Source organism: Diabrotica undecimpunctata, chromosome 2, assembly GCF_040954645.1.
Source record: "Diabrotica undecimpunctata isolate CICGRU chromosome 2, icDiaUnde3, whole genome shotgun sequence".
Lineage (NCBI taxonomy): Eukaryota > Metazoa > Arthropoda > Insecta > Coleoptera > Chrysomelidae > Diabrotica > Diabrotica undecimpunctata.
In genome coordinates, this window is record NC_092804.1 from 122,516,152 (window position 1) to 122,531,160 (window position 15,009).

A 15,009-nucleotide genomic window follows, 5' to 3' on the forward strand; every position below is an offset into this window, starting at 1 on the left:
TCCATTGCATTACTAAACTGTAGACCAATGCGTTTAGCAAGACCGGTCACTACTGCTTTTTGTTTACGAGGCGAGTTTGGTAAAGATCTTACAGTTCTCCAGACGGCTGCTGAGAAAGTCCGCTAGCAGCTATATGGTAACACAGGTGAAGAGTTATTGTTGCATAGACTGGCCTTTGAATTGCTTTGTGTCTTCCTTGCTCCCTGAAGTCTTTTTCTGTTCCTTTCAGCGAGTTTTTGGGCAGAAATTAAAAAAAACTTATGTTTTAGCTGATCAAAAACATGATTGTCACATGTCCCGTACGTGACGTCACGTACAGGACACTTTTATAAAAAAAGTTTTATCACCAATCTGAATGTGTAAAAAATCTACAAAAATTAAGATGGTTAGTAATAACATATATGTACTATTTGGATGTATAGTTGGCATATTTAATAATTGACACTTGCTGTGATGAATGTGAAAAATATATTTTTTTGTCACGTATGGGACATTACAAACAGCTAAAAGTTAATATTTATTTTATAACCTTAAAAGTTGCTTGTGGTTCCTTATAATACACAGTTTTAGTAATTTATACATCAAACTTTATTATTTAATACAAATAAACAAAGAAAAATATTATAAGATACTTACCAGATAACCTCAAAGTAGTCTCAAGTAACAAACATCAACTAGAAGCTGGTGGCGCCATATTTAATTATGCTATAAACACCTGCACAATTTTTTTTTTCCAAAAAACTGATTTTTTCCACAGAGTACAAAGCTTTAATAATCTAATAACAATCATTAAAAGTCATAATACCGAATTTCATTTTTTTATGAAAATGTCTTTGTTTTCATAGAATGGCCCCAAGACAAGAAGAAATACGGAGCAGAGGACGCACACCAACTAGATGAACTCATGACCTGAAGCGTGTTAGCAATAACTGGATACAAGCCGCACAAGACAGAGACAGATGAAAAGAGCTGACGGAGACCTATGTCCAGCAGTGGACGCATACAGGTTGATGATGATGATGATGATATGCGGACTCTAATTCATCATAAAACCCTTCTTTAAATCCATCTTCATTTTCCTGTGATTGGGCATACGCATTAATTAGACTATAGCTGACAAAACGTCATTGAAGTCTTAAAATACACATTCTGGGGCTAATGGGTCTGAAATCTCTTATTATATGTTTTAGTCCCTTGTTTACTATAAATCCAGTGCCCAAGATGTGATCGTTAGGATCGCAGATGTAGAAAATGGTATGGTTTCTTTTTTTCCTTTTATTATTTACAATCTATACAAGGTTCGAATCTTCCATATCTTAACCCTTAAATCGTATTCATTGTCCTCGCACAGTCGTCGTCGTTTAATCAGTCCGGTTTTTCTTCCTTGAACATTCACAACTTATCGTTTTTCTAGGAGGAGGTAGTTAACCTTCAGTCTAACTCCCTATTCTTCGGAGGACCACTTCTCCCGCTCTCGTTAGCTCTGACTCTGTTTCTCACTGGGGTTGGTTACCACAATTTTTTACAGGGCTACTTAGGTTTCCGGGTTTCGCCACGTGGAGGTGAGATTTGGAATTGAGTAGGAGATGTTATTGTTACTAACGGATGCAGCGTCATATTTTGCACATTTGAACCCCAGGACGAAGAAAATAGTTTCCTATTAAAAGGAGAAATTACCGAAAAAGACTATTCAATATTTAAGGATGCTGAAACCACCCATACTATTGGAAGAAGGGAATTATTAGCCACTTGAGACTTAAAACTCGTTGCGGAAAATACACGATTACTACAGCAAGTGGCCAAACGATGAATGTCCTTGATGTAATGAAAATATTGATCGATAACGATGGTAGATTATTTTATAAAGTTTGTGTCTCGGATATAATAAATCCGGTCATATTGGGAATATATTTTATGGATGGGGATAGGGTTATTTAGGATGTTTTCAAGAAAATATGAAGATCGGAAATGAAGGATTTAGTCTTAAAAGGCGCAAAGGAGGAAATAGATCCAGTAAACGAGCAATTTTGGACCAGAATATACTTCTAACTCCTAACGAGGATATTATATCAAGGACATTGAAAAATGATTTAGGTTACATGGAGTTACATTGGAGTGGTTCGGTCACAGGCTCAATTGGACGATCAGCAATTAAAATTAATGAACTAATTAAAAAAGACCAACGTCCAAAAGACTTCGAACATTTCGGACAGAAGTCTAAATTTAAAATATTACTGGAAGCAATGAGACAGCATTGCGATGGTAGGAGTACTGAAGTAGGACTGGGAAAGCATATATTATGAAAAGTATGGCAACACCACTGAGATGTTAGAATATATCAGAGTTTCATAGGAGAGACTTTGGTTTAGGAAAATCTTATTGGATAAGATATCTTGTCTTTCTTCCAGTGCCTAACGAATATTTTGCAAATTCTATGTTGGGGATCTTCATTGGCCAATAGTTTAGTTTGAACCCAAGCCTATCCAGTATGTTCTGGTAAACCAGGAACACTTTCTGCGTCTACTTTTTATCTTACCCTCTATTTAGAACTGAACTGAAGGATTTATTCTGTCTAGTCTGTATAATGAGAAGACTATGATAGTATTTATTCTGTCTCAATCTTCTTTCTGTCTTTTCCTATTTTTTGATAATTTCCATTATCTCACGTTCTCTTCTCTGAAGTTCCGAGTTGGTTCCGAGTGGTGTAGATAATCTAAGATAGTCGATATACCTACATTTTCTTTGAAATATAGTATATCGAGTGATCTATCGCTTAAGAGGCTTTACATTTTTAAGAAGGTTCTGGTCCTTTCAATCACAGTTATGATTTCTAATTCAGGATCCAGATCCTTACCGATCGAGCTGCCCCGGTATTTAAACTTATTTGGCTATGCTTCGTATAGATTTATGTGCAGTGTTGGTTTGGATTCGGGTTTACCATAAATATCTTTGTTTTTGCAGTGTTAATTGGTGAAAGATCTGTGATATAGATATTTAGCAGTTAATTGTGCAATAGCAATTAATAATGCATTATGAATTTAACCGTTTATTTTTAAATAATAAAAAACAAATATCACAATACATTTATAAAATGATAAGCTAGAAGTAAAACTATATACAGGATGCTGCAATCATATGAATGCAGAAGCTTAATTCTATAATAGCTTTATTTAGAGTCAGGTGATCTTTTAGCATGTATTATACAATGAAATAGACATTATCTACTAACTGTGTTTTATGTTCTATAAATGCAATGCTGTCTATTGTACTGTACAGTAAAATTTTGGTTAAATTGTTAAAAATACTAGTGTGAAATTATGGAGGATCTGACTATGATAGTGAATAAAATAATGTAACATTATGACCGATTGACACGATGTACTCACAAATGTTATATTATTGTCATATTATCAGCTATAATTACATCTGGTATACCATGTGTTGCAAATATCTGCTTGAGTGCATTTAACATCAGACGATTGTTTACCTCTTATAGGGATTATTTCTAGCCACTTCGTTAAATAATCAGCAACAACCAAATAAGCTTTGCCACCATGTTCCATAATATCAGCACCCAATTTTTGAAATGGCAATTCCGGGACATCATGAGATATTAATGGCTCTTTACTATTTTTTATCTTTATCAATGAGTAATACGTGTTGTGTCAATTATACAAAAATGTCCAAATTTAATCTATTTTTTAATTCATTGTGTCTATTTTGTACCTATCTATAACAATTTGACCTATTATAAATCATTCGTAAGTATTTTTAACAACGTCATTGCTTCGTTAAGTTAGGCATTCTGAAAAACTCTCGCCACTGTATTTGAAATAAGCTCTATTTGTATTGTTATAATGAAAGCAGTTTTTTTTAGAAGAAAACAATTAAATTATATTTTGGTAAAATAGGAACGATTTATGTTTTAGGATTAAATCTATCAGAGAAAAAAAAACTCAGATGTATTTAATGTAAATTCGTACTGTTATCTATTTCATCTTATAATACACGTGTCTGAGATATAAAAGTTACTCCTTTTAAATGTAAATCTGTATAAAATTATACAATAATCATGTTTTACACTAGTGTTTTATATTTTTTGTATGTACAACAGAGGTTGTTTATTTTTTGTACATGAGATAGAAACGACCTAATACATATTAACACTTTCATAACAAAGAATATAAACCTAGACATCTATAACCGTCATAATATAGAAGCAATAAATTGCAGTAGTAAAAACAACTGGGCTTGAAAAGTTTGCTGAAGCAGTAAATATGCGAATAATGTAAATACTAGTGCGTGGGGTATAAACGCAACAAACACATTTTGATAGGCAGACATTACCACTCTCATATATTATTAATCAAACGATCAAGAAGACCAACTGTAGATCCCCAAGGTACTGGAGGTAGACTTACTACAACGAGAGGAAATAGGACTTTCGAATAAGCCACTCATGAGTGGCTTAACTCATATGTACCGAGTAACACAATACTAATAAAATGATGGGCTTTTGAGTCCGAAAACGTTCTGTGATGTAACCCGAAAGGGATTTTAAATTATATACCTTTTATAAAGGATTTTAGATAAACTTTTGAGAACAAAAATTGTCAATTAGGAGTGTTTTTAAAACATTTGAAGTCCCGTATGGCACACTCCAAGATATGCTAAGAGGTAGATTTCAACGAAAAAAACTTACGCTGAGAAGAAAACTTGTTTTTTCCGAAGATCAGGAAATAGAAATTGTTCATACGGTATTAACACTGTCCCAAATATTTTATGGATTGACTGCTCAATGTTGGTTGGTGTTCAAGTCTGCAATGCAGAGAAAAATAAAATTCCACATACTTTTAATACGGCTAAAGGAATATGTGGTAAGGATTGACCGTATTGGTAAGCCACTAGCATCAGTAGAGTTACCGCATTTAACAAAGCCGAAATGGATATATTTTTTAAAAAACTAGTTACTATTTAAAAAATACGATTTTGAAGTTCATCGCATATACAATGTGGACGAAACGGGAATTTTTAATGTTCACAATCCGGGTGGGATATTGGCAAGAAAAGGAGAAAAGTAAGTTGGTGCGATAACAAGCGGAGAAAGGAAAAAAAATACTACCGTAGTATGCTACTTTAGTGCATCAGGGCAATATACCCCGCCTATGTTTATTTTTAAGAGACCGAGGATGAAAGATGGTTTGGAAAAAATAGTTCCGCAGGCGCGATACACAAATGTTCGAAATCTGGATGGATTACACAAGAGCTGTTTACCGAATGGTTGGTTGCAACACTTCGCAAAATTTGCTAGCGCTACTTCAGAGCAACCTATTCTTCTAATACTTAATAATCATTCCACTTATTCCTCTTTGGCTTCGTACAATTTTTGTCGAAATTCTGGCATTCATTTATTATCACTCCTGCCCCACACATCTCATAGAACGTAGCCTCTGAATGTAACTTTTTTCAAGGCATTAAAAACTGCTTACCATCAAAAAATAAGTACATGAAGAGTAGAAATTATAAAAAAAATTAAAGATAGTGATATAGGCGAACTTTTTGTAAATGCTTACAATAGGGTTATCTCGATAGAGAAAGCTTTAAATGGATTCAAAACTACCGGAATATTTTCCATCAATCGTGATGCGTTTTGTGAGACAGATTTTCTTCCAATCAATGAAAATAATGAAGATAAGTCTAATACAATGGCTCCAGAAAATTTACTAATTACTAGGAAAACAAACCATGATATTTCACAAGCAATAGAACCCAGACATCTCCTTCTCCAGAACAAGACTCCTTCTCAAGAACCAGGACCAAGTCATAAGACTCCTTCTCCAGGACCTGGGACAAGTAAAATCATTCCAGAAATATTGAACGCCTTAAGTAATAGATCATCAAATTCGTCTGATTCTTAATTTAGTTTAGAAGAAGTGGCTAAATACATCTTAAGCGACGATGATGATAAAACTCCAAGACATAATTCCAAGATTTGTGTCCAGTTCCAGTCTTTTAACTTCGAAGTTCACGGCGAAAAGGACAACATTCGCAAATATTAACATCTACTCCATTAAAAGCTGAGCTCGAAATTAAAGAGCAAAAAAAGGAAAAAATATTGAAAAATTACAAAGTATTACAAGAAAAGTTGCAAATAAAGGGAAAAAGGGCTACAGTTGAAAAGAGAAAAGAAGGTGATGAAATCTGTACAATTTGTGAACAATTTGGGCATGGTAAGGACATTTGGTGGCGGTGCCGTTCTTGTGCAACTTGCTCTGTATTAACGCTGAAAAAGCGTCAGTGTATATTATTTGCTTACCCATTCTCACTGTAAAATAATGTTCAAATATTAAAATTAAATGTATTTCCAAATATTAGTGCTTGGTCGATTTTGCCCTACATCATGGTCGATATTATCCTACCGGTCGAAATTAGCCGATATTTTTCCTCTTTCTAAAAAAGTACGCTATAAAAAATATATTTGTTTGTTTGCAAAAACAATTGAAAAAACTCATAATGGATAAAGTAAAAAATCCCATGTTGGCCATCTTATTATTACTACTTGAAAATTTTAATAACGTTTAAGTGGTCGATGTTCCCCTAATCTCCCCTACAATAAGTGGTCTAACTTGGACCAAACAACATATCAGTGTTGTTTGGTCCAGTATTGTTTGGTCCAATTTTTAACAAAATTGAAATTAAATGACATTTATGCACAAAATTACATCTACGACAATTAGATGAAGAAGAGTGAAAACATAATGTATGAAAAGAAATAAAATATCATAGAGTCTCAAAGCAAAGTTGCTGTTCTAACCAGAGGAAAAAATATAGATAGAGAGTGGCATAAATCAGAAAAGCAATAAAACATATCTACCGAAACTGATAATGATGATATAGGTATACTTATTGAAAAATAGCATAACGCAGAAACGGTTTATGTATGGCTAAAACATGGTTCATGTAATTTTCGAATAATTACATATAAATTAACCAAGTTTTTAGATCCAGATCTTTCCTTTAGCGAATAAGGCATTTTTAAAATAGGCTTACATATTCCTAAGACAGTTCCTAATTCTGATTCAATTTAGGCTACTTCTCAAAATCAGTGAGATATAAATACACAAGTGATATCTATTCGTATTACTAAAATACATCAGCTGAGTTAATCAAGGTCTATTGTATTCCGCTGAAATTTTTTTATGGCTATCATACTTTTAAAATTAATAAATACATTAAAAACATTAAAATAATAAGCATAAGCTTCAATAATACTTTTTATCATTTTGATTCATGTTAGGCTTCAATCACAACCTGACTTTCGCCGATTTTATAATTAAAGCGTAAAGGAATAATGAATGTTTATACAAAATATTTTGACTTCTCCATTTTCCATGAACACTTCAATTACATCTTAAAAACGGCTAAAACACACAAAAGATCTATGACTAAACAAGAGTTAGTTATCTTATGACACAGTCTCAATCACTACGAGATTTGTATTTTTTTTATATTTTGTTTAAGTATTATTAAAAATTGTAGGCAACAAGTTTTTGATTTACGAAATCAATTTAACGTTTTCTAATACACATCCGTATATGCTAACTTTTTGAAAACCTGTCTGTAGAACATGAATCCACAAATATTCCCCTGCCTCGATTTGCTATATCTGCGTAGTCTTTTTTTCCTTTCGAACAAAGTCGGCTGGAAAACTGGGCGTCCCGTTTCCTAAAAATAAAATAGTATTTAAAATATTTTAAACTTACTTAATCAGATTTTTTTTTATTTACTTATATTTTTCTGGAGTTTTTATTAGTGTTAGAATTAACGTTGTCTATAAAGTTATATTAATAAAAATAATAAAATAATTTATTAATAAAAAACTAGCTGAGAATATCATATCAGTAAAAGCAGTTTCCATAAGAGTTATACTTGCAAAATTACAACTAAACACCCGTTACTCCATAAAGATCATTCAAGTCTATGCACCAACATCGAGTCACGCTGACGAAGAAATAGAACAGTTCTATGATGACTTGTACACAGCTGTTACAGAAGACCAAGAACATTTTACGGTAATTTGTGGCGACTTTAATGCCAAAATAGGAATAAGCACTGACCCAGCTGAAAATGCCCTCGGAAATTTTGGCACATCAGGTAGAAACGAAAGGGGCGAAATACTCTTAAATTTTCTATTAGAAAACAATCTATATTTAATGAATAGCTTCTTCTATAAGAAGATCCATAGAAGACGGACTTGGAAGAGCCCCGATGGTAAGACAAAAAATGAGATCGACTTCACCATCACTGACAAAAAACATATAGTCAAAGATGTTACAGTCTTAAATCAATTTTCGGTTACAAGCGATCATAGAATGGTCCGAGCAACTGTAGAAATAAATATTAAGCAAGAAAGACTGAAGATGATAAAAACTAAAAAAATTCAAACCTTGGATGCGCCCAACGAATGAACTTGAGTTTGAAAAATATATCACCAGTAACTTACTCAGAAATACAACAAGAGAAGACGTAAATAACCTAAACGAAGAAATAGTATATACATTAACACAAGCTCAGGAAAAATTTGGCCCTAAACATGGAAAAGAACAAAAAATTAGTAAAGAAACGAAACAAAAAATGGAAGATCGTAGAATGCTGAGAAGTCAAGGAAATGTTGACTCACAAGATATAAACAGCATCAATAAAGAAATCTCTAAAGCCATCAGACGGGATATTGGAAATACAAAAACGAGAAAATTATAAAAACTATAGAAGACAACAAAAGCATGAAAGCATTGAGGAGAAAAATGGAAAATGGCAAAAAAGAAATCTTCCAACTTAAAGACAAAAATGGAAATATTATCTCAGATAGACCAAGCATATTACATATAGTGGAAAGTTTCTATGAAACATTATATAAAAGTCAAGTTATTCCAGAGCTCATCGAACAACCAATACAAAAGGTACATAATGTAGGATCGGAGGATATACCAGATATATCACGAGAGGAAATTCAACATGCCCTCAAAAATATGAAAAATAATAGAGCTCCGGGGGAAGATGGTGTAGTCATTGAGACAATTAAACTAGGAGGTCCACTTTTGATGTCCCGAATCCAAACACTTTTTAATCTATGTCTGCATAGTGAAAACATTCCAAGTAAATGGAAGAATTCTGTTACAATCCTCCTCCACAAAAAAGGGGATAAATCAGATCTCGAAAACTATAGGCCAATTAGTTTGCTTAACCACCTATACAAGCTCTTTACTCGAATACTGACAAACAGATTAGAAGCAAAACTCGATTTCTATCAATCAGAAGAACAGGCAGGATTTCGAGCGGGACACGGAACAAACGACCATTTGCAATGCCTTAAAACTCTAGTTGAAAAGTCTATCGAATATAACAGACCCCTTGCTCTTATCTTTGTCGACTTCCACAAAGCATTTGACACAGTCGAAACAGTTGCTATCTTAAAAGCACTATCAGAATGCAGAATAGATCACAGGTATGCAAATATTATTCGAAATATATACGAAAATGCGACAACAACCGTTAACCTCCATTGCATGACTGAGAAGATAAAAATTGGCAGAGGGGTGCGGCAGGGAGATACCTTGTCGCCAAAACTATTTATAACAGTTATGGAGTACGCATTTAAACGGCTAGAGTGGGAATCAAAGGGTATTAGCATCGATGGAAAAATATTCAATCATCTCAGATATGCCCATGATATTGTTCTCATAACAGACAACTTAGGAGAAGCCAGAGTTATGCTACAACAACTACAGCAAGTAACCCAGAAAGTCGGTTTAAAAATAAAGTAGGAAAAACAAAAATGATGACCAATCTCGTCCCCAATGAGCTAATAGAAATCGAAAAGTCGCCCATAGAACTTGTGGAAAAATATGTGTATTTGGGTCACGAAATAAGGTTAACGCGAGATAACCAAACATGCGAGCTACTCAGAAGAATAAGTCTGGGTTGGGCCGCATTCGGAAAAATGAGAGACGTATTTAAAACAAATATACCGATCCATTTAAAAAGAAAAGCTTTTAACCAGTGCGTTCTACCAGTCCTCACATACGGAGCAGAAACCTTAACTCTCACAAAAACATCAGCCGAAAAATTGAGAAGGACACAACGAAAGATGGAGAGATCAATGCTTGGAATAAGCTTAAGAAATAGAATAAGAAACGAGGAAGTTCGTAGACGAACCGGAGTGGAAGACATTATCGAACATATTACAAGGCAAAAATGGAGATGGGCAGGACATGTTGCAAGAATGAAAGACGACAGTTGGACAAAAAAATTGCTTGAGTGGAGACCACGGGCTGACAAGCGAAGCCGAGGAAGACCCCCAACGCGATGGACCGACGACCTCAAAAGAATCGTGACCAATTGGATAGCAGAGGCGCAGAACAGAAGTAGATGGAAAAGTCTAGAGGAGGCCTATGTTCAACAATGGACAACTCAGGGCTAATTGATGATGATGATGAATGATAAAGTTATATTGCTGTATACTTGGTAACGATTTATAATATTCTATATTTTATTCGCAGATTTGTAACATGTTATTTTTAAGTTAAGATATAGATAGATATATAGATTCAATGAGGTGGCTTTTAGCCTATTTACTGCGACCTTTTCAGATCTATTGTCGTCCTTTAATCCTAGATTATACTCTTTAGCCTGATCCTTTTTAAATCGTCTAATAGCTTCGAGATTGAACCTTCTATATAGTTCTTCTTCGTCTAACGTAAAGAACCACACATTTGTCAGGCTGTCGCACTGACACAAAATGTGTTCTACTGTTTCTTCCTCTAGGTCACAGAATCTGCATAGATCATCATCTGCCAATCCCATTAGCCTTAACTGCCTATTCAGCTTACAGTGCTGTTAACGTACCTACTATGGCTTTGACTTTCTTTGTTTATTAAGTCTGCCGTAAATTTTGGCGAATGTTTTATAATTAACTGTTTCGCCTGTATCTGTCCTGGTGAATTTCTCCACAATTCCAGAGATCTGTGTGTTACCCTCTTTTTTGTAGCCGCTCTTGTTAGCCGTTCTTGTTCTTGCCTTTGTAACGCTCCAGAAGGGTTCCAGTCCATTGAATGGCATTAATGAGCCTTGTTTGGCCATTTCATATGCTCTTATGACCCTCGTGTCCTGGTACCCAGGCTACGATCTCCTAGTTTATTTAACGCACCCACACACACAATCCCATACTAGCTTATAATTGACCTCTACATAATTGAGGGCTTTAAGCACCGCCTGCCTGCGAAGATGGCAATTAAACGGTACGCTCTTTTCTGCCTTATTTCTTCCACGCAGTCATGGATTACCGTTAATGATTGTGACATCCTAAGATAGACTTACCGGGAAATGTATCCTTTGCTTAGTCCCTACTATACCGGCTCCTACACTCCGCGATATTTTTAAGCCATCAGTGTACCAGGTAGAATCCGCTTGTATGGGTACACCTTCTTTCTAGTCTTTCCTGCCTGGTATATTTATTTTGAATTTCGTAGCTGTTGCATCGATGGGTTGCCTCATTACGATATATGTTTTTAGCTTCTCGATTAGCTTTCTATTGTCAGTACTATGCGCGTGGCTTATGTGGTGTTGACTATGTAATAATCTGTACATCACAGATCTGGCTTCGCCAGCAGTTAAGATGTAAGCAATACTGTTCTTCTTTTGCAAGTACCATCTCTGTTACGGAGGTTGGCAAGCATCATTGTCATCCTAATTTAATTTGAATGAAATTTTAGCAACTCCTTCAGTATTTTGAGTAGCAACCATACTATTGTCTTAGGTTTTTCAGTCAAGATATTGGTCTTCTTTTCATACTTTTTGTATTCTTTTCACACTTTCATTATATGTTTGACATATTCCTGCTTTCTTTCTTCTATTTTTATTTTAACTTATCTTCATTCTTCTTAACACTTAAACATTCGTAATGTTATTCACCCATAAGATTTTCAGAATCTTTCTATACATTAAAAGCTTCGATCCAATCTCTGTTGCAAATTTTTTTTTTATTTTTAAAAAGTTAGCACGTGATTTTTCAATTAATTCTTATCTCGATAGTGTAGTCGTTATTTTATGTTAATAGTGTTTCCAGGTACGTGTACTTTTCGTGTTTACTCTTTCGATCGTCTTAGTACATTAAAATTTCGTTAGTATTGTTGTTGTTACTTGGTTGAACTTAAATTTTTGGTGTTGGTGAGAATCGATTTTCTCATACTCAAACTTTTACTCATGTGACTATTTTTCTGATTTTTTCTGAATTAATTTTTAATGTTGTTTGCTCTTTTAGTGCCATAACTCTAAAGAAGTATATAACATTATAAGGTAGACCAACGACAGACGTAACATTAACAGATTTCAAAGAATCTGCCGATATTATATAACATTAAGATTATCCTCAGAAAGAACAAACATTATAACTATGAAAAACAAACAAATGCCCAGAGGTTTCCGGTCATCCGTCGACTCCACATTCCGTCAACCATACTTCTCACCTTCTCTTGTACTATCAAGTTATCTTAGTAGAAATACTCTACCTATAAAAAATAAATACTATACCTACAACTGGTAGCACAACTGATCATGCAACTGAATGGATCATGCAAACAACGCTGAATAGGGAGAAAAAAAGAACTGCTGTAAATAGTAAAGCGAAGGAAAGCAGCCTACCTGGATCACATATTTAGGAATTCCAAGTAACAATTTGGTAGACCATGCACCGACGCTATATTTATCATAAGGCAAATGCAAGAGAAATCATTCAAATACAATAAGCCGGCATATTTATGTTTCGTGGATCTTAAGATGGCATTTGACCGTGTAATTTTTTGACCGCATTAAAGGACATTATCCACTTATTGTACACAAGAGAAATACCTTTAGGAATAATCAAAAAGGTCAAAAATATCTACCAAAACAATACAATAAAAGTAAAAGTAGAAGAAGAACTAACTGACCCAATTGAAGCTGGCAATGGAATAAGACAGGAAGATTCCCCAGAGTCCCCTATTGTTAAACCTGATCGTGGATAAAATATTAAAAAAAGTAAAAACTAAAAAAGAATACCAAATGGAAGAGCACATTAAAATAATCTGCTATATAGACGACGCAATACTACTCTCTCAAATTGAAGATGATTTACTACGTATGCTGCACCAATTTAATATAACCGCCAGAAAACCAATCATATAACATGTTAATTTTCCCAAAAAAGGCATGGTTATAAGCAAATTAACTAAGATTTAAATTATAATAGGTCATATAATAGAACAAGTAATGGAGTTTATTTGAATATCTAGGTATTACACTATCTAGCTACGGAAATCTCGAAACAGAAGAGGAAGATCAAGTGGATAGAGCAAACGGATCCGCAGATTGCCTGAATAAAACAATATGGTGAAATAAAAATATCGGGAACTAAATGAAAGGTAAGATTTACAAAACAGTCATCAGACCAATAATGACATACGCAGCAGAAACACGACCTGACACAGAGAGGACAAAAAAAAAGTGTTAGAAACAGCAGAGATGAAAATCTGCTAAGAAATAAAAGAGTAGAATAGTAGAACAATCATATAAGCCGAACGACAACAAATAGAGTAGTAAAGACGGCGAGAGACGCTTCCCCCATAGGAAGACGATCAGTAGGAAGACCATGAAAACGATGGAATGAAAACTTACTGGAGGCAAATTGAAAACAGATAGGGTCATGTCTACATAAAAAGAAGAAGAAGTAACCATTTTTAAAATTGATTATGGGGCGGAAGATTGAAGGAAAAAGAGGCGTTGCGAGAAAGAAATACTGTCGCTAAAGATTATAACGGAAGGGACAAACTTCGACGCCCATGCACTTTTCAGAGCCGCATAAGATCGAAACGAGTATTCTAGAATTGTCGTCAACATTCAGTAAATAAATAAGGCACCATAAGAAGAATACAACTATAAATAAAAGACCATGCGGAGAATTCTGAATTCAGCGACGAAACTACTGAATAAACCGTTGATATTTCTAGTAGTTTCTTGATAAACCCAATTCAGGAAACATTTGACCTATGTCGAGTGAATAAATATTTTTCTTGTGATACTATCTTATTCACAGAACGTTGGCTAGAATATTGTCAAATCCGAATTTTCAGCAATCCTGAGAAAGGATTGTGAATAGTACTGAATAGTGAATAGAAGAACTGCTGTAAATAGTAAAGTGAAGGAAAGCAGCCTACCTGGATCACATATTTAGGAATTCCAAGTACCAATTTGGTAGACCATGCACCGACGCTATATTTATCATAAGACAAAAAATGCAAGAGAAATCATTCAAATACAACAAGCCGGCATACCTATGTTTCTTGGATCTTAAGAAGGCATTTGACCGTGTCATTTTTTGACCGCATTAAAGGACATTATCCACTTATTGTAGACAAGAGAAATACCTTTAGGAATAATCAAAAAGATCAAAAATATCTATCAAAACAACATAATAAAAGTAAAAGTAGAAGAAGAACTAACTGACCCAATCGAAGCTGGCAATGGAATAAGACAGGAAGATTCCCCTGAGTCCCCTATTGTTTAACCTGATCGTGGATGAAATATTAAAAAAAGTAAGAACTAAAAAAGAATACCAAATGGAAGAGCACATTAAAATAATCTGCTATATAGACGACGCAATACTGCTCTCTCAAAGTGAAGATGATTTACTACGTATGCTGCACCAATTTAATATAACCGCCAGAAAAAAAATCATATAACATGTTAATTTTCCCAAAAAAGGCATGGTTATAAGCAAATTAACTAAGATTTAAATTATAATAGGTCATATAATAGAACAAGTGATGGAGTTTATTTGAACTTCTAGGTATCACACCATCTACCCACGGAAAGCTCGAAACAGAAGAGGAAGATCAAGTGGGTAGAGCAAACGGATCCGCAGATTGCCTGAATAAAACAATATGGTGAAATAAAAATATCGGGAACTAAATGAAA

General features: G+C 34.3%; 1 protein-coding gene across 1 annotated transcript in view; it reads right to left on the minus strand.

Moving 5' to 3' along the window:
• Window positions 1-2,994: 2,994 nt before the first annotated feature.
• LOC140434834 (pancreatic triacylglycerol lipase-like) overlaps window positions 2,995-15,009 on the minus strand; it is a 148,122-nt gene continuing 136,107 nt past the window's right edge. The window contains 1 exon segment of the mRNA XM_072523399.1: window positions 2,995-7,725. Within this exon segment, the coding sequence (XP_072379500.1) occupies window positions 7,599-7,725 (127 nt within the window). The 3' untranslated portion in view covers window positions 2,995-7,598.